Source organism: Geotrypetes seraphini, chromosome 5 (genome assembly GCF_902459505.1).
Source record: "Geotrypetes seraphini chromosome 5, aGeoSer1.1, whole genome shotgun sequence".
Classification (NCBI taxonomy): domain Eukaryota; kingdom Metazoa; phylum Chordata; class Amphibia; order Gymnophiona; family Dermophiidae; genus Geotrypetes; species Geotrypetes seraphini.
The window spans coordinates 174,951,758-174,972,982 of record NC_047088.1 but is presented as its reverse complement, the minus strand read 5'-3'; the positions used below and the strand labels follow the sequence as shown (position 1 = coordinate 174,972,982).

At 39.6% G+C, this 21,225-nt stretch overlaps 1 protein-coding gene across 13 annotated transcripts in view; it reads right to left on the bottom strand.

Moving 5' to 3' along the window:
* The window catches only part of ANKRD44 (ankyrin repeat domain 44), a 417,689-nt gene that overhangs the window by 99,486 nt on the left and 296,978 nt on the right, over positions 1–21,225 (bottom strand). For 5 of the 13 annotated variants that reach the window (XM_033944467.1, XM_033944476.1, XM_033944478.1 and 2 more), the window contains exons 15-16: positions 18,014–18,094; positions 15,992–16,103 (exon numbers count right to left, since the gene is read on the bottom strand). In XM_033944467.1, the coding sequence (XP_033800358.1) occupies positions 15,992–16,103; positions 18,014–18,094 (193 nt within the window). Of the gene's footprint in view, positions 1–15,991; positions 16,104–18,013; positions 18,098–21,225 lie in introns of all 13 variants that reach the window. The other 8 variants (XM_033944466.1, XM_033944475.1, XM_033944468.1 and 5 more) reach the window with 2 other exon arrangements.

Sequence of the window (21,225 nt, the reverse complement as noted above, 5' to 3'; positions counted from 1 at the left end):
GCGGGAAGGCAAAAAGTGGTTTCAACGGCCGTTGAAAAAACACACGCGTCTTCTTCGCTCCGCGGAAACGAAGAAACTGGGGACCACGCACTCCTCCGTCGGGCGGGAAGGCACTCGCGCACGCGCGGTGCGGCCAACTAGAAACTTCTAGTTAAAAAGGTCCGTACCGAGGGCTCCGTCGGTGACGTCACCCATGTGTTAAGAATATGCTGCCTGCTTGTCCTGGGATAAACCAAGGTACCACTGTATACTATAAAGTCTGATACAGAAAACAAATGTAAAGCTCAATTGGCATTGCCACTGAAATGTCAAAAGTGTAAAAACTGTGTTGTGTCTCCTTATGCTTGAGGTTGTTCATGTTCCTCTATGAATAGAAACTCATTTTAATTTGACTCAAAGTGGAAGTAACTTTTTATTTCTTCTGTTTCATTTTATTCACACCTCAAATCCATGGCCCTGATGAGGACTGGCTTGGAAGATCACACCAAAAATCCAAGTCAGGACAAAGTAAATCCATTTTATTCTATCAAGTACCACTATTAATTAAATGATGAGGCTAGACTACCCTGCTTCAATCTTTGCTATATCTAAGAGTGGAATCTATTAGACAGAGAACAAATCCCTATTTAAAATTAAACAAAACATGATTGATTCCTTTTTTTTTTTTTATAGCCAATCAAAACATATTGCTTGAAAATAAGGTCTATTTCATCTACAGTACTTTAAATCAACATTTAAATGTATTTGGCAAACATGAGCCCATATGCAGTGATGTTATCCTACTAGAAAATTATGCATTCATTCCTACATCTTATACAAGAATATAGAGCTTCCCAGCAAATAAGATTTATAGTGCTGTTTCCATGAAGGAATGGCTGTCATGCAAAACAAAGGATTCAGAAATAAGCATTTTCCTGGAAGGAGGAAAGTGACACAGCAGAATCAAGAGAAAAGGATATCTTTTCTATCTAAAACCTAAAACTATGAGTAAGCATGAAGCTATGCTCATATTAAAGTGTTTCATTTGTATTGTGCTGACATCATATCATATCTGTGTTATATAAATGTTCTTCCATGCTGCCTATTATGGTATCATTCGTATTCTGCTGACATTTATCATATTTCTGTTAAATAGTTGTTTTACAGGCTGTTAAATGTTTATGTAAGTTTTCTGATATACATTACGTTAGTCCTATTACTAGGATTTCATTTGTCGACTCCAAGTTTATGCTTAAATTTGGTCATTTTGCTATTGTTATGCTGTTTAAAAAAAATTTTAATTTTATGTCAAGCTGCAACTGACTTGGTGAATCTCTTCATAAGGAGGTTTAATAAAGCCCAATAAATAAATGCTATTGATAAAGGCATTTCTGGACAACAGCACTGCCAGCAGAGACTGTCTCATCCGCATAGAGATAGAGCAGGGCCAGCGCCCACATGTGGTCACTGTGAGAAAGAGAAGGGTGGGTTTAGCACTGTATAAGGCAGCATCGACTTTACCCCTATCTACCTGTATGATTGTCTCTCATCCTAGTGCGAGATCTGTGTTTTCAGAAAAGTAGGCAACTGGGTAAACAACTGAACTACAGCTGGTTTTGTTGTTTTTGGTTTTTTTTTTTTGCATCCTGCAGATTTCTTCCTTTGATATGTGGCAAGCGTGCTGGCAGCTTATGCATGTCTTGAAATTCCTATCAATCACACCCAACCATCAAGTCATACATCAGAAATACTAGAGCCAAATTTGGAAATTATATATCAACATGACTGCAAGCATCAACACAATGTTGTGAAAAAGGGGAAAAAAAGTACTAACTATTGGTCTTTAATAGTTGTAAATGATATGACAAAGAGCATAGTTGTAGATAGCTGCTGTAGGCCTCTGGGTGGAGATGTGAATTATCTCAGCTATATGGCCTACACTTCTTATACAGTATATATTCCCAGGGCCATAATGAGCTACGTGCGGGCAGAGAGGTCGCACAAAGCAGAGTCTCCAAAACTGTGACCTATCCATTGTCTTGCCTGCTTGGCTGCAACAGGAGCTCTAGGAGGTGTGTCACACAGAGCGTATGTCTGGCTCAGGATGGTCCTATTCCTAGCCCTTCTATTTATTTATTGCTAGAACCTGGTCATAACTTGCATTTTTATACTGGAGTTCTGCTTCCAGAATGCTCATTTTTATTATGTTCTAGTTGCCTGCCCTTGCTCCTTGTGAAGGACTTCTTCCGTAGTTTCCTGCTTACCAACCTACGTTAGTTAGAATTTTATATATATCCTGCCAGCTATTAGATCATGAAGGCTTACCCTGAGGAGATGATGGTCTGGCAGGCAGCTTATCTATTGGGATTCACTCATTACTGGCTGAATGCAATGACAAATACAACATAACACATAGGAACATAAGCAGTGCCTCCGCTGGGTCAGACCATAGGTCCATCCTGCCCGGCAGTCCGCTCCCGCGGCGGCCCAAACAGGTCACGACCTGTCTGAATCACCAGAAGGGGCTCCCTTGCCACCTTGGTTTCTCATTGAAGTCCTATCTTCCCATCAAAGTCCTAACCCTCCGGTCTTGCACATGCACGACCTTTTGGGTTTCTATACTTATTACCTGGTTAGCTTTCTATACCTGTGTTACATCCCAGCACCTCTCTCAGTATCCCACGATCCCTTTATCCCTCAGGAATCCGTCCAATCCCTGTTTGAATCCCTGTACCGTACTCTGCCTGATCACTTCCTCCAGTAGCGCATTCACCCTTTGGGTGAAAAAAAACTTCCTTGCATTTGTTTTGAACCTATCTCCCTTCAGTTTCTCCGAATGCCCCCTCATAACATAAGAATAGCCATACTTGGTCAGGCCAATGGTCCATCTAGCCCAGTACCCTGTTTCCACAGTGGCTAATCCAGGTCATAGGTACCTGGCAAAACCCCATATAGTAGCAACATGTCTGTCTCAATAGCAGACTATGGACCTTTCCCTCCAGGAACTTGTCCAAATCTTTTTTTTTTTTTAAATCAGCTACATTAACTGCTGTTACCACATCCTCTGGCAATGTATTACAGAGTTTAACTATTCTCAGAGTGAAAAAAATATGTCCTCCTTTCCCTGCAACTTCATCGAGTGTCCCCTAATCTTTCTAATTTTTGATGGAGTAAAAAAATCAATTTACTTGTACCCTTTCTACACCACTTTACACACAATGCTTCTATAAGATATACCTTCAACTGCTTATTGCAACAGAAAGCTACACAGTTATATGATGATCAAATATCCTGCTAAATTTTGAAACCAAAATGCTTCTTTAATAAATGCTCTTAAGAACATATGAGTTGCCATACTGAGACAAATCAAGCCCAATGCCCTGTTTCCAACAGTGGCCAATCCAGGTCACAAGTACTGACAAGATCCCAAAAGAGTAAAACAGATTTTATTCTTCTTATCCTAGAAGTAAACAGTGGATTTTCTCAAGTCCATCTTAATGTCTTGTGCACTTTTCTTTTAGGAAATTATCCAAACCTTTTTTTAAACCCTGCTAAACTAACTGCTTTCATCACATACGCTGGCAATTGAATTTCAGAGTTTAACTACCGTATTTTCACGCAAATAACGCGCACCCGTATAAAACGCGCACACGGGTATAGCGCGCAGAAATCACGATATGTACAAAAACTTTGGTATACCGCGCTCACGGGTATACCGCGCATGCTGCCCGACGCTCCTTTCGCCCGCCCTGACTTTCCGTGCGCTGTCCCGACTCTCCGTTCACCCCCCCTGACTTCCGTGCACTGTCCCCCCTTGAAGGTCTGTCCCCATCCTGAAAGCCTGATGCCCCCCCCCGGACGTCCGATACATCCCTCCCCCCGAAGGACCGCCGACTCCCCAACAATATCGGGCCAGGAGGGAGCCCAAATCCTCCTGGCCACGGCGACCCCCTAACCCCACCCCGCACTACATTACGGGCAGGAGGGATCCCAGGCCCTCCTGCCCTCGACGCAAACCCCCCTCCCCCCAACGACCGCCCCCCCAGCCGACCTGCGACCCCCCTGGCGACCCCCACGACCCCCCACCCCCCTTCCCCGTACCTTTGGTAGTTGGGCCAGAAGGGAGCCAAACCCTCCTGGCCACGGCGACCCCCTAACCCCACCCCGCACTACATTACGGGCAGGAGGGATCCCAGGCCCTCCTGCCCTCGACGCAAACCGCCCTCCCCCCCACGACCGCCCCCCCCCAAGAACCTCCGACCGCCCCCCCAGCCGACCCGCGACCCCCCTGGCGACCCCCACGAACCCCCCACCCCCCTTCCCCGTACCTTTGGTAGTTGGCCGGACAGACGGGAGCCAAACCCGCCTGTCCGGCAGGCAGCCAACGAAGGAATGAGGCCGGATTGGCCCATCCATCCTAAAGCTCCGCCTACTGGTGGGGCCTAAGGCGCGTGGGCCAATCAGAATAGGCCCTGGAGCCTTAGGTCCCACCTGGGGGCGCGGCCTGAGGCACATGGGCCCAACCCGACCATGTGCCTCAGGCCGCGCCCCCAGGTGGGACCTAAGGCTCCAGGGCCTATTCTGATTGGCCCACGCGCCTTAGGCCCCACCAGTAGGCGGAGCTTTAGGATGGATGGGCCAATCCGGCCTCATTCCTTCGTTGGCTGCCTGCCGGACAGGCGGGTTTGGCTCCCGTCTGTCCGGCCAACTACCAAAGGTACGGGGAAGGTGGGTGGGGGGGTCGTGGGGGTCGCCAGGGGGATCGCGGGTCGGCTGGGGGGCGGTCGGAGGTTCTTGGGGGGGGGGCGGTCGTTGGGGGGGAGGGGGGTTTGCGTCGAGGGCAGGAGGGCCGGGGATCCCTCCTGCCCGTAATGTAGTGCGGGGTGGGGTTAGGGGGTCGCCGTGGCCAGGAGGGTTTGGGCTCCCTTCTGGCCCGATATTGTCGGGAAGTCGGCGGTCCTGCCGGGGGGGGGGGGGGGATGTATCGGACGTCGGGGAGTCGACCGGGCAAGAGGGCTTGGGCTCCCTCTTGCTCCCATCGTGGATGCGGGTGCAGGTGGGAGCGCGTGCGAGCGGTCGTTCGGGGTGGGGGTGCGAGCGGTCCTGCTGGGGGGGTGAATCGGGCGTCTGGCGGGGTGGGAACTATGTTTTAAAACTTTTGTATACCGCGCTCACGCATATAACGCGCGAGGGGTATGCGCGGTAGGTAAAAACGCGTATAACGCGCGCGTTATATGCGTGAAAATACGGTATATGTTAAGTAGCTTTATTGCATGCCCCCTGGAATTCTAGTATTTTTGGAAAGAGTAAACAAGTGATTCACATCTACCCATTTCACTCCACTCAGTATTTTATGTTGTTGTTAGGTGCCATCGACTCGTGTTTAAGTCCTAGCGACTTGATGAATTGCAGATCTAAAAAGAAATTGGTTTTGTGCTAGTCCAGAAAGGTCCTCCAGTGTTATCATCTCCATGGTCATCCTCTTCACCTGGGTCCTTCGATCTTCCCAAACATGTCCTTCTCCAGTGATCTCTCTCTTCTGATAGCCAACTCTTCTCCAAGCTGAAGAGCCCTAGCCACTGTAGCCTTTGGAAGTTGTCCCATTCCCTTTATCATTTTGTTGCCCTTCTCTGTACCTTTTCTGTTACTTTTTTTTATTTATTTATTTATTTTTTTTAATGTGGTGACCAGAATTGCACACAGCATTCGAGGTGCAATAACTCCATGGAATGATATAAAAACATTATAACATTTTCATTTTTGTTTTCCATTCTTTTCCTAATGATTCCTAATATTCTTTCTTAGCTGCTGCTGCACACTAAGAAGAGGGTATTATCAACGATGACACCTTGATCCTTTTCCTGGACAGGTGACTCCTAATGTGGAACCTTGCATCACGTAGCATCTCCTCTCTAACATCATTTAGTTTCTGATTTTGTCTGAAATGATTATTGTTTTATACTGTTGTGCATTGCTATGATGCTTATCAATAATGGAATATAAATTTAAATAAATTAAATTACCACACACAAATTTCTTCACCAAATGGAAATAATTATGTTTTTATTTTAATTGTAATTCCATTAGGGGATCGCAATATGGAATTCATTGTACTTCATTTGTTTCTGCTTTAACAATGATAAGGTGGTTAATTAAAATAAGGGCTCCATTTACCAAGGTGCGCTAGTGGTTTTAGAACTCACTACAATACTGCACGTGCTAAACGCTAACGCCTCCATAGAGCTTGTGTTAGTATTTTTCATTTAGCGCTTGCTAAAAACACTAGCGCACCTTAGTAAAAGGAGCCATAAGTACTTTATTAGGGCACAATAATCAAATGTGTAGAATTCTTTCCAGAGTACACAGCTAACAGTCTGTTCTCGTTATTCACAGTAGTATGGTTCCATAAAAAATATTGCGGTCCATAAAAAATATTTATGGACCGCAAAATCGTGAATAACGATATGCTGAGTCTATGGGAAAATAGAGATTAGGTTCCAGCAATACACATCATGTGCCTCAAAACCACAAAAAGTGAACAATGGATCCTATTGAGAACATAGGATTAGGTTCCAGCATGGGACAGCACTTGGAGAACCTGTAATTCACTCTTCAGACACTTGGGGGTCATATCTGGATGCAAACGCCTGACCACGAGGTGAAAGTGGAAGCAAAGAAAGCAGTTGTTTTAAAGAGTTTGTTCGTAAATATGTGAACAAAGCAGCGCTAATGTGGAATACTGGTAGCAAATGATGCAGCGGCAGATATGCAAAATCAAGCATCAGGAACGCGTAAATAACGAGAATGGAATGCAATTTGAATATTTGGGATTGTAGTAGTGTGAGGGAGGGTGAGCCTGAAGCCTTGATAAACCACAGTCAGACAGTGGTTTTCAACGTAAAACAAAATGTATTAAAGGGCAGGGAAAGGGTAGTCTGCCCCTTTCACAGGGGCAAAAAAATAAACACAAACAATATCAATCAGTCCTTAGGGTCAAGATTTCTTTCCTGTGGCCTGCTCCCACAGGGCCACAGTGTGCACTAGACTATCTCTGAAAAGGCAGCACAAACCGTTTGGCCATGGCTAGGTCGCAGAGTTAAAGTTCTGCTTTTCAATATGCAGCACATTCAGGCCACATTGGGCCCTGATTTCCACTCTCATAATTTTACCAGGGTTCCAAGATAAACTTAGCCTACCTGAGTGGAGCTTTAGCAGCTTGGAGCGGCTGGGGCACGGGCAGTGTGTCTGGGAGGGAATGCATGGATGGGAGAACATCGCAGGGGAGGAGACATAGGCATCCTGGGACTGTCGGCCAAGTCTCTTCCCTGAAGAAGCCCTTTCTGGAAACGTCAATCGCTCCTCCTAAACTTACTTGCTCCACTTCATCAATGACGCTGACCCATTCTGCTTCTATTCCTTTCTCTCCTCTCCTCTACCTTCCAAAGTATTTAGATCAATGCTGTCTTGTTAAAATGTTTATTTTATTTTTATTTTTCCTCTAACTCTACTTTTCACTTCTCTATTACCCTCCAGGTACTTTAGTTAGATTGTGAGCCTTCGGGACAGTAAGGGAATTTTCCAAGTACCTTTCTTATTTCTAATCTTAATGTATATTTTCTGTAAACCGCTTAGAACCTAACGGATGTAGCGGTATATAAGAAATAAATTACATTACATTACATTACATTATATGTATACAACAACAATGTATTATTTCTATAGTGCTACCAGGCACACACAGTGCTTCTCATCTCTCCTCCAGGACTCTCTGACTAAGCTGTGCTGAAGTTTATCCTGACCTGCACAGACTATGCCAGTGTCTCGCAAACTTTCTGAAGCCACAGCACACTAAACTGGGAGCCGCAGTTCGAGAGCATCTGGAAATGCAAGAATGTCAATGTGTCAACATCTGTGCATGAGTAAAGGCCCTTCAGATGGGGCCCTGAGCCGCCGGGAAGGAGGGGGATTAAGTATGTTGGAAGAGAAGAGGCGCAGAGGAGAGGTGCTGGCACTGGCTCACTGCCTATAGGACGTGCCTCTCGCCACAAGAGAGATGTCTTGTAGGCAAGTTAGCCTGTGCCTCTCCTTCTCCCTGGCATCTCACGGCACACCCACAGGTGGAGCTTACTGGACTTTAATCAGATTACTAATCAGATTTCCAATGCAGGAAACTGGCAAAAAACACCCCCCCCCCCCTTCCAAAGAGAACCCCAATAAAATTGAGGTCTTGGTAGGTATTACCTCAATTTCTAAATCTGTACTATTACAATAAGCAATCATAATTTCATAAACTTCCCACATAGTCAAAAGTACAAATTATGGGTGGGATTTGCACCCCTGATCATTGAGAGAGGTCAGTTGAAATACTGTGATCAAACATTGTACTGAGCCAGTCGCTTTGAAGAAGAGACGCATGATCTGAAAATTAAATTCTGATATACCCCTAAGCAACTCTGAGAATGTATTAGACAGCTAGAGGCTAAGTTTATATGGAAGGGCATATGTTATATGCACATCTAGTTTGCAGATAATTTATCTACAGATGTAACCATATATGCACATAAATGACCATTTATATAAAATACTGACCGGTGTAAATGTACATGCCACTAGATTTTATTTTATTATAGAGACTTGATACACCGCTGAATGTACGATGCTGCTACTAAGCCATTTACAATTGAATTATGCAAAAAGTTAAGGAAAGCAAAGAAAGAAGATAGAAAAGAGACTACAACGGGAGCTCACGGCAGCCATTTCCTATTGGCGATCTGCACGGGGCAGGAGCGTAGGAAGATCGCTCCTGCCCCAAAAGCCCGCTAGACCACCAGGTAAGGCCGGGATGCCGGGCGGAAGGCCCAAAATGAAGCTTTTTTTCCCCAAAAAGTCGTGAATAACCGAATCTGTGGATGCTAAAACAGCGGATTCGGAGGGGGAAGTGTACTACTATTTAACTATAGTACTATTAAATGTACGCAGCGCTATACACATTATGGACTAGATTCAGTAAATGACACCCAAATGTGGGCATTAAAAAATGAGCACCAAGTGCAATTCTATAAACAATGCCCTGAGTTGAATGTATAAGGGGCGTTCAATAATTTATCTACCTCACTAGGAAAGAAAAGTTTTCAAAAAAATGTTATATTTTTCAGTATAGTCCCTGATAGCTCTACTGATAGCTGTACTGTTTGCATTAGTGAGGTATTTCTTCTTTCTTTTTGCTATGCAATATTGCATGCACCATTACTGAAAACCCTTTCCATGGCCTTGCCGTCTTTTCAGTTACACACTAAAAGATTTGTGCATGCACCATTATAGAATAGCCCTTAGCAATTAGTGCCAAAAATTGAATGTTAGTACCCAATCGCTAATTGGCTTATTACTCAATTAAATTATGTGCACAAATTGGGCACATGCTCAAATTTACCCACGCAACTTTAAGCACCATTTATAGAATCCTAGAAGGCGGGGCGTGGCTTGGGAGTGCACGAGGATGGTCGGGTAGGGCAGAGGCTCTGTACATACAGACATTAATGACATAAAATACTGAAATAAAATTTTCATTTTAACGGAAGAAACGAAGGAAAATACAACGTGATGGCTTCAGGAAAACAAAACAAGTCTGAAATGGGGATTTCTAATACTGGCAGTGTTAAGAGATCTAAGCCAGAGCCGGCAACACCCTCAAAGTGTCCGTTGTCAAGAGAGAAAAGTGACATTGATTTCTGGAAAGAAATACAAGAGATAAAAGAAATTCTTCTAAAAAATGCCAAAAAGCTGGATGAAATACAGGAAGAAGTAATGACTTTAAATAAAAGAACAGAAGTGCTGGAGATTAAAACAACAAAAATGGAAATGAGAATGGACAGTTTTGAAGCAGAAAAAAGGCAATATAAACTGGACAGAGAAAAAATCTTTACACTCACCAGAGAAGTCGAGGATTGCCAGAATCGCATGAGACGGAGTAATTTGAGACTTTTGGGCGTACCGGAAGGGGTGGAGAAAAATAATCCGGTTTCATTTGTGGAAAATTTTTTGATGAAAGTCCTGCCCCTCAAATCCAATTACCCGATAGAAGTTGAACGTGCACATCGCATACCAATGAAAAGACTGGATACTTTAAAAGGTCCTCGCCCCATAATTTTCAAGTTGCTAAGACACCAGCAAGTTTTAGAGGTGTTAAGAATGGCTAAAGAACATGCAAATTTAATATGTCAGGATGCCAAAGTCCATATTGTTCCTGATTTCGCTAAAACAACGGCAGATAAAAGGAAAAAATTTCTAGACATGAGACCGAAGTTAAGAGACATCGGAGCTAGATTTGGCCTGATATACCCTGTGATTATGAAAATAACTATTGACAACAAAATTATGAGCTTTGATGAACCTGTGAAGTTGGAAATATTTTTAAATCAAAGGGAGCAGCCGAAGTCAATTTAATTTGACTTATTCACTTCCTGGAGTTGGAGTTGATTCTTCTTGGTTTTTATTTGATTTTATTTGTTATTCATCTTTAATATATTTGAGAATCTGCTAACTGACAGTTTGGCTCTGTTTATTTTGAATGGAAACTGTGAAATGGAATGCTGATGAAAAAGGCAGTTTGTTTCTCTGTGAGCATTTAATATCTCTTTCTCAAAGGATGACTTTAAAGTTGAAATGAATTGTTCCTTTGCTGTTACATATCTTAATAAGATATTAGAATATCTGATATATGTTATTACAATATATTCATGAAGATAAGATATTAATATACAGAGCTTATAGTGGCAGATTTAGATCATAGGTTATGATGAGTTAATGGAGGTTTTGATAAAAATTCAGTACAAAAGATTTCAGTTAGCAAAGATTTTCAAGGGACTCTAGTTTAAGGTTTAGTAGGCTTCTTTGAGAATATTTAAGGGGAATATATGTATTTAAAAATAAATAATAACAATAATTTTAAAAAAAAAGGAAAATATATTATTAATGCTTAATTTTCATTTATAGGTTTCTTACAAGTCTGATACTTTTAGCAGACATATAGAGTTTCACATTCTTTTTTATCATTTATAATGAGTGGAAGATCTTTATTTAGTTTCTTATTTTGATTTTTTAATATTTTGAGAATATTACATAAATTATTTATAAAAATACATATGATTATTACATACAATATTGTTTTATAATTGAAGTCTGTATAGAGCTTTTAGTTTAGCTTTACTTGGTCTTGTATGTGCAGTTCCAGGTTTTATCAGCCAATATTAAGGGTGGGAGAGGGAGGGGGGTTAAAGGGATTTGATAATTGGGGTAGGGATGTTGGATTGGGAGATATAAATGAAGGTGGTGTTTATTCATTTCAAATGATTTCAGTTTTTTGTTCAGATATAATAATTGGAAGAACTTTTGTAAAAATTATTTGGATTGATGGAGATTAAAATTTTTTCACTCAATGTTAATGGCCTTAATCACCCAGTAAAGAGGAAAAAAATGTTAGCATTTTTAAAAAGGCAACAGGCTGATGTGTATTATATTCAAGAGACACATTTATCAGTGGTTGAATCCAAAAAGCTAGAAGATGATTGGGTGAAACACTGTTTTTTCGCTCCCGCAATAGGGAAAAAGGCAGGAGTGGCTATATTAGTGAACACAAAATGTTTAGCTTCATTTAAAATGATAGATTTTGATCCTTTAGGGAGATGGATACGAGCGGAAATGAGAATGGGAAATAATACTTTAACTTTATTAAATATCTATGCCCCGAACTAGAATCAAAATGATTTTTTTATTAATATACAAAAATTAATACTCCCACTGGCTGCTTCTAATTTAATAGTAGCTGGAGATTTTAATGCTGTTATGGATCCTTTTTTGGATAAAAAACCAAGCAAAAATATTAAATCATTAGGATTAGATAATTTGGTGAATACTTGTAATTTGAAAGATATATGGCGTATTCTTCATTTTAATGATCAGGAGTTCTCTTTTTGCTCACCAGTTCATAAATCTTTTTCAAGAATTGATTACATATTGGTATCAAATTCCATAGTGCAACAAGTGACACAAGCTTCCATTGATCCAATTATTTTGTCTGATCATGGAGGAGTGTGGATTACACTTACACTAGATAATAATGAATACAATAGATCATTATGGAGGTTTGATAATACATTGGTTTCAGATTCAACTTTTCTTGAAGAAATTAAGTTAAAAATTTTGGAATTTTTCAAAATAAATACCTCAGCAGATATTAATGCGGAAATCTTATGGGATGCATTTAAAGCTACTATAAGAGGTAATATTATTTCTTATTCTGCGTATATTAAAAAACAACTTATTAAACAATTTTCAGATTTGGAAAAAGAAATTAAATTGCTGGAATCCAAATTAATAGATGATTGGAATTACGAAAATTTGCAAACTTTATTAAAGGCTAAAGGCAAATATAATGAAATTTCTTCAAAAATGGCAAGGAAAGATTTGTTTTCTCTGCAAACCTTGTATTATGGAAAATCTAATAAGGCAGGAAGTTTACTTGCAAATTATCTTAAAGCAAAAAAGAGAAGAATAAAAATAAGTGCAATAAAAGATGAGAAAGGAAATATGCATAATCAAACTAATAACATTTTAAATCAATTTTTGGCTTTTTACAAAGAGTTGTATTCTTCCGAGTCTTCTATTGATAAAGTTCAAAAAGGTATGGAATTTTTAAATCTTCTTGAGGGTCCAAAGCTTCCTGATCATATAAAAAGAAGTTTAGAAGAACCTATATCATTTAAAGAATTAGAAACAGCATTGAAGTCTCTTAGAGTTGGATCCGCTCCAGGTGGGGATGGTTTTACTGTGGAATTCTATAAAACATTTCAAAATTCTTTATTACCCTATTTACTAAATTTATATCAGTTTCAACTTAATAAAGGTTGTATTAAAAGTACTATGGCAGAATCTATGGTGATTGTTTTGCCAAAGCCAAATAAAGATCCCACTATGGTTTCAAATTACAGGCCAATATCATTAATTAATGTAGATGGAAAATTAATGGCTAAAACACTGGCATTAAGATTGGCAAAGGCTCTTCCTTACATAATTGATGTACATCAAACAGGTTTTATTGCTAACAAACATTCTTCTAACAATACAAGATTGACATTTCATACATTAAATTTAATTAAAATGATGAATGAACCAGCTTTTGCTCTTTCATTAGATGCAGAAAAAGCTTTTGATAGGGTAGAATGGTCATTCATGTATCAGACTTTGGATTGGTTTGGTGTGGGTCCTGGTTTTGTTCAAATGATTAAAACTTTGTATAGCTCCCCTATGGCAAGATTATACATTAATAATAATTTATCTGAGAGTTTTAAATTACATAGAGGAGTTAGACAAGGATGTCCATTATCTCCTTTGCTGTTTGATATTGTTTTAGAACCCTTATTGATAGCTATTAATCAGACAAAGGGGATACAGGGTATTCCCTTGAAAGAATGGGAATACAAATTATCTGCTTATGCGGATGATATTTTATTATATCTGCGCAATCCAGGTTCAACTATACCATGTTTGTTAGAATTGATTGAAAGATTTGGAATGTTTTCAGGATATAAAATCAATTGGAATAAATCTGAAATTCTTTCGCTTAATGTGCATTGCATAAAATCTATGTTTGATTCATTTCCTTTTGTATGGAAAGAGGATGGATTAAAATATTTAGGAATTTGGATTAAAAATTCAATAGAAGATACAGTAAAAGAAAATGAAAAACTTTTATTAAAAAAGGTTTCGGAATTATGTGAACAATGGAACCCATTACATATATCTTGGTGGGGAAGAGTTCAAACCATAAAAATGATGATATTGCCTATGGTTTGCTATCAAATGTGTATGATTCCGGTATTTTTTCAGAACTCTTTTTATAAAAAATTGAATGCAATAATTATTAAGTTTGTTTGGCTTGGCAAAACACCTAGAATTGCTTTGGTATCTTTACAGAAATCAATTAAGGAGGGTGGGGTAAATTTCCCAAATTTCTATAGGTATTATCAGGCCTATATTTTACGTCAAGGTATGTATTGGGTCCTCCCAAATCTCATTGAATACACTCCAGATTGGTTATACTTGGAATGGCAACTCCTGTCTCCTTTACATCTTTGTCACATTCTCAGTATCAAGATGCCCAGATTGTATAAAGAAAATAAACTTTTATTAGATACATGGAAAACTCTAAGATATGTAAGTAATTTAACTGAAATTCCTATTAGTAAATCGACAAATCAATCTATATGGCTAAACTCCAAGATTCAGATTGGCGGAACTAAGATTGTCTGGAGGCATTGGTTAAATGCAGGAATACGAACTTTAAATGATGTTATTTCAAATGGAAAGATGCTTGAGTTTACACAATTGCAAAATAAATTTGGACTGAATAAATCACAATTTTATAAATGGTTGCAATTGAAGCAGGCCATTCAGGCAGGGTTCCCTGAATGGAAAACTTTAAATTTTCAATACAGCATGGAATTTTTATGCTTCCAGGCAGATTTTCTGGGTCACCAGGCCGCACAGTGGTATAAAGTTATTAGTGAATTGGTTAATAAAAAACCTAAAAATGGTCTTAGGGATATTTGGAGCATTGAGATTAAACATCAAATTTTGGCATCTCAATGGCCACAAATTTGGTCTTGGAGAAAAAGATGTACACTGTCAGCATCTCTGAGACAAACTTGGTTTTTTCTTTTGCATAGAGCATTTTGGACCCCTGTTAGATTACAAAAATTAAGTAGTTCAATGTCTAATAAATGCTGGCATTGTAAGCTTGAAGTAGGGACTTTGGATCATCTTTTATTTTTCTGTCCCTATATATTAGCCTTTTGGAATTCGATCTGGGATCAAATAAATTCTTTATTAGATAATCCTGTAGCATTAACTTATGATACTGTGATATTTGGCATATCTATGAGGAAAAAGAGTCAGATATCGGCAAGTAATAACAAACTTTTATTGATTATGACAGGAGTTGCCATGCAACATATTACTACAAATTGGAAAGATCACACAAGACTTAATTTTAATTTCTGGTGGAATTCACTATGTCACATATATAGAATGGAACGTTCAATAGCAATGCAAAATGGAAATTATAAAAGGTTTAATGAAATATGGGGGCCATTGACATTGTTTTGTAATGAATAAACTCCATTTTCTTAACATTATTTATGATTGGAAGGGAAAGGGGAGGGTTTATATAAATGAAAAAAAAAATAAAAATAAAAATGTAAAAAAGAAATATGACAAAGATTGATTCAATTAAATAATTGTATGGAAAGGGAGGAGGGAAGAAGGGTTTAGATATATATACATTTGTTATGATCTTGATAGATTTATCAAGTGATGTTAGTAAATCTATGTATTACTTATATTGTGCACTTGCTGAAAGTTTAAAAATGAATAAAGAATTATAAAAAAAAAAAAAAGAATCCTAGAAGGCTCACAATTTAAAGTAATTTTTTTTTTTTTTTACTTGGAGCAATAGAGGGTTAAGTGACTTGCCCAGAGTCACAAGGAGCTATAGTGGGAATTGAACCCAGTTCCCCAGGATCTCAGCTCACTGCACTATTAGGCTACCCCTTTAGGTTTATGGTAATTTTCTTTTATAAAAGGCTAGATTATATGTAAAATTTAAATTGTCATTTGCCTTGGGCTGTTTTGGTGAGGTGAAAAATCAAATAGTGTAAAGCAAAAGAAAGTATTTACATGTGTAGATTAAGGAATTTCATAATCAACACGCATACATGCTAACTGTCTACATTCTGCCCCTGTGCAAGCCCACCAGCAAAGCACATGTCACCTATTTTTATATCAACCAGTATTTCATAAGAGATCATATATATGGCCATGTAAGGGCAAGAATGACTTTATAAAATAAAATTTAATATTACCAAAGTGATCAATACCATGGTGTGAGTTATCAAATATGAATTTATATATGGCTTTTATGTATGGAGATGAAGTCCCAGTGCGTCTCATTACTCACCAGCTCTAGACACTGCCTGTGGCCATAGGCAGCCGCATAGTGCACGGTGTTGTATCCCTCTTTGTCTCGGATTGATGGATTGGCATCATTCTGTAGCAGGAATTCTATGCACCTGTGAACACATTTCAGGGTCTCATTCTGCACAACATCCCATCCATGTTACAGCATTTAGCATGACCAACTATACAACTTTAAATTAAGGTTTATAACCCAACTCAGAGCTTGTGTTGTAAAAAAAAAAAAAATCAGCTGCCACTTTCCACATAGCTGCAGGCAAATCTCAGAATAAAACCCAAGATGGGGAAAGCATCAGTGTTGTCTAGTCTCACAGTGAAGACTTACTCACTGGAAGCAAATTGCACTTTTTGCATCACTCAGCCTTAATTAGAGATAGGCCTACAGCAGAATGATGAATTCAGTGTAAAATCTTAGAATGAATACTATTAATATATTATTTAATCATGCTACTTCAACTTCTGCTGGAATTTTTTTTTAATATGTCCTTGGTATAAAGCAAGGGCTCTCAACCCAGTTTATGGGACATACCCAGCCAGTCAGGTTTTTGGTATATCCACAATGAATATTCATAAGATAAAATTGGGATGTATCATTTCTATTGTATGCAAATCTATCTCATGAATATTCAAGGTGAGTATCCCGAGGACTGGGCTGAGAACCCCTGGTACAAAACAATCAAATAGAAAGCCTATTAATTTTATACCAATAAAAGATTTGCCTGTGACTAACATTTTCTGGTAATTTACCTGCACCATGTCTGTCCTATCTACAGAAGGTATTTATTTAGAATAAAAATGCCCCTCCCACACCAACAGATAGCCCAGTGTCTCTCAAACTGTGTGCCCCGACACAGTGGTGTGCCCCAAAGAGATTCCGGTTGTGCCACAAGAGATTCCAGAATTTTATTTTATTTTTAAAAATTCTCTTCATAAGTATACACTAGAATAGATGACATGTACATTGCACACACAAGAGTTTGTCAATGTTATGAGCATCTATGTGCATAAGGATAAAACCGCCCAGACAAGCATCATTCTTTGACATGAAAACTAATGGCAAGTAATTTTTTTTTTTAATGCAATAGTTATCCTAACTTGAGCAACAAATCAATCAAGGTTTTGTTACCGTTTGGATCTTCTTACCTTTAGGAATTTGGATTTTCAGCTCTGACAAAAATAAAATTTTAAAAAAAGAGAATTGCAGATGGTGGATGATGAAATGCGTGTTTGCATCAAGCCGCATTTTGAGTTAATTTGGACTCAAAAACAAGTACATCCATCGTACTGATTAGCAATTCTATTCTATCTACTTTAGTTTCACTGTTCTTACAATTATCCATACATAGCTTAAGGAACTTTAAATAAATAACTCTCAAAATTTAATTTTGTTGGTTTTGCAATTTTATAATTTCAATTATAATGTGCCACAAAAAAACATTTGCTCCATTTAGTGTGCTGGAGGTAAAAAGGTTTGAGAGACACTGAGATAGCCTGTTCCCAGCAGAGCAGCTTTACCAATGGAAAATCACCATAAACACAACCCTGGAAACCCATTCAAGCTTTTAAAGAGAGATTCCTGATTCACTGGCTCAAAAAGTTTCCACAGTTGAAACAATCATCTGCTTTTTGAGTTATCAATGTAAAAATGTCCTTTGATCTACAGCTGCCAGCACAGTAGTATCAGATGCTGATTTTAGTGAGGTAGAAAGGCAAACACACTGCAATTCTTTTTAGCCTGCTGTTAATTGAAAGGAAGGCATGCCTACTATTAAACATATTGCCCAGCTGTATCTTTGACGCAGCATAGAACACATACAGAAACAGTGGAAAAAAACTCTCTGAAAGGTGCAGTCTTAAAGACAGGGTTGGAGGAAGCAAAATGTCAGGTTAGATCTAAGCAACGTCACAAGGCCAAACAGTTAGTGAAACAGGAACAGAAAGGGAAGGCATCCAAAGATTCAGCCTCGCTGCTGCAGCTGAAAGAAAAAAAAACAAACAAACTTACAGTGCAGCTTCTTTCTCTTTCCGCTTGCTGGCCTTTTCAAGTTCTTCGGCGTTTTCAGGGGAATTACCTAAAATATTCTTTCTTCTTAATAGAAGGGACAGAAAAATGCAATGGGGGTTTGAGCAAGATCAGAGAGTTTTGCTTTACTTTCTCTCACCTAGCAAAATGAGAATAGAGCACCAAGTGGATCCTACCAGGAAACCTCAGTATCACTAAACCCAGCTCCTTTGCCATTTATTCCCATCCTCTAGGGGCTACCACCTTTATTCATTACCAGTTCTAAGCTGCTCTGGAAACTGTTTATCAACTGTGGTCCTGACACAAAACGACCACACACCACAAAGTTAAGTGCCGGCACTTGTGCTCAACTCTATATTTATAATGAGCAGCACCAAATATGTGTCCAAGAGGCAACCAGATTGCCACTCACATAAGCAAGTTAGGCCTGCTTTTTAGGTGACCTAACTTATGTATAGAAGTTAGATGCTCTGAGTTTTGCTGTTCTATGTATAACTGTAATGCCTGCAACAGCCTGCCCCTAACCTTGTCTACGCATAGGCTTTCTCTAGGGAGGTAAAATCAAAGGGGGTAGGTCATTAGAGTGGGCAGACTTGTTGGGCTATGGCCCTTTTCTGCCGTCATCTTCTATGTTTCTATGTTTATGCAGTGGGGCGGTCTACGCATAAAACAGTATGAATAAACAAATGTCTGGCCCCTGGAAGTAATTTATTCTTGTGCAGTTTTATATTACAAGATTCAGAGGCATTAATCAAGTTAATGACTACTGCTGCATTAAAGCTGATGTATTTATCATTTCTTCTTTCTCACAATAGGACACAAATGACATGGAGGGAGAAATGGAATATTTTAGACCAGGTTTGTCTAAGTTCAGTCCTTGGGGGCTGCAAGCAGACAGTTGTTTTTTTGTTTTTTTAGGATACGCCTAATGACTATGCATGAGAGGGATCTGCATATAGTAGATGTAGTTGGCATGCACATCTTTCTCATTCATGTTTATTAGGGATATCCTGACAAACTGGCCAAAATTATATCTTTTTTCTAGATTTTTTTTTCTTTTTACAGTTTATTTAGTGTTTATGAAACTCATTTTATTTTATGTTGTATTATTTAAAGCAATCTTATTAATCCGCTCTGAACCTCAACTGAGGGATAAAGCAGGATAGAAACACCTATTACCATTAGATTGGACAAGCCTGTTTTAGACTAATTAGAGAAATGTTTTGTAAATTTATTGGAGCGTTGGAGACCTTAATGTAGTGGAGTGAAAAAGTAGCCTAATTGTTAGAGCAGCAGGGAGAACTACAGAAATCCTGTTCAAATCCTACTGCGGCTCTTTGTAACCTTGGGTAAGTCACTTAACCCTCCACTGCCTCAGGTACAGACTGTAAACCCTTTGGAGAAAGAAAATACTTACTGTACCTAGATGTAGGTAAACTTGAACTACTGAGAAAAACGTGGGCTAGATTCAAATCCTTTTAAAAATATATTGGGACAACTTGCAATCAAGTTAACTGATGACAACTTTAATATTAATTAACTATGCCATGATTTGTTTGTTTATCGTTGCTTCTTTTCCTTGCCATGAAGCTGTGCTAACCTGGACGACAGTGGTTCCCAAACTTTTTCAGTTCAAGGCACCTTTACCCCCTCTTCTATTGAACTGCGATAGCAGTTTTTAGCGCGGTGAGCCGGGCTGAATGGCCTGCGCTGCTCCCGACGCTAACAGAGTTCCTATGAGTGTCAGGAGCAGCACGGGCCATTCAGTGAGGCTCGCTGCACTACAAAATGCTATCGCAGTTTAATAGAAGAGGGGGTTAGTGTTAGAGGCCGACCGAAATTGAAACTGCCACCAAAACTATCTAGCCACTTTTGTCCAAAACCGAAATGGTGGCTGAAATTTGCTGCCTGGTTTCTGCGGAAACCAAAACCTACAGTTTGGTTGTGTGAATGTGAACCAATGAGACCCACTGGGTATTGTCAGAACTTGCAATCAGCAGCCTTCTGCAAAATCCACATGAGATTATTCCCAGGAGCTGCAAGCACAGGCTGACAACTAGGAGAGCCACGTTTAGGTTCCCAAGACAATCCAGATGTAGTTAAATATCCTTTGAGATAGGACCCTTATGAGAACATGTAAAAATTAAGTTTTATGCTTACTCAAACTGTGCACAAATAACAAGAGAAAGCAGAACTGAGTTATTTCCTATTTTGTATTTAGTTAAAGGACAAGCATGATATAGATTCTTACTAAAACAGAAGAAAGCAGTCAAGATACTGGTCTACACTATGGGCATTATGCCAGCCTAATACACAATCCAGAATAAAAAAAGCACATTGCCACTAGAGGTCATGGCAGCTATTTTAAGAGTAGAGGCATCAGAAGCAGGACTGAATGGGGTTCACATCTGCTTTGACTACACTCCTAGACTGCCAGGTGGTCAACTACAAGTGGGCAGGGGGGAAAAGAATCTCCTGTTCAGAGGGAAGGAGGAGGGAAGAAGACAGATAAAGCACAAATTTTCAACTTCCATTGAAAACACAATCAGTTTCTGCTGAAACCAAAACCATTGCTATAGCCTTCTGACTGAAACTGAAATCAGCCAGAAAAGGGATTTTGGGTCAATATTGGCACCGGAACCAGAACCAAAATTTGGTTGGCCTTTAATTAGTGTATCAATTTTTCTCTGCTTCCCTAAGTCAAAAGAAATACTTAACCATCCCCCACCCACCCACAATCTGATATCTCTCCTCCCCCCCACCACCACATGGTCTACAATGTTTTCTTATTTCCTTTCCCTCCCTTCCTTCCCCCTAATCTGGTATTTCTCTTCTCTCCTTTCCTACCATTCCCTGTAGTCTGCCATCTCTCTCTCCTCTCTTCCTTCCCTTCCCTTCCCTTTTCTTCCTTTCCCTGGTCTGGCATCTGTCTCCTTCCTTATCCCCCCCCCTAGTTGGTGGCTTTATCACTTACACCCCCCCCCCCAAATCGGGTGCAGCATTTTTCTGTTCCACTCTCCTCCTCCCACTGGATTCAGTACCTCTCTATTTCTTCCCTACACTGCAGATTGCAATCTTCAGGCCGCCAGCAGCTTAAACACACTACCTTCGGTGGCCCCAGAAGCTTTCCCCTCTACTTCAACTTCCTGTCCCCAAAAAATGGATTAAGGTTCCTCTATATCTGTTCCAAACAT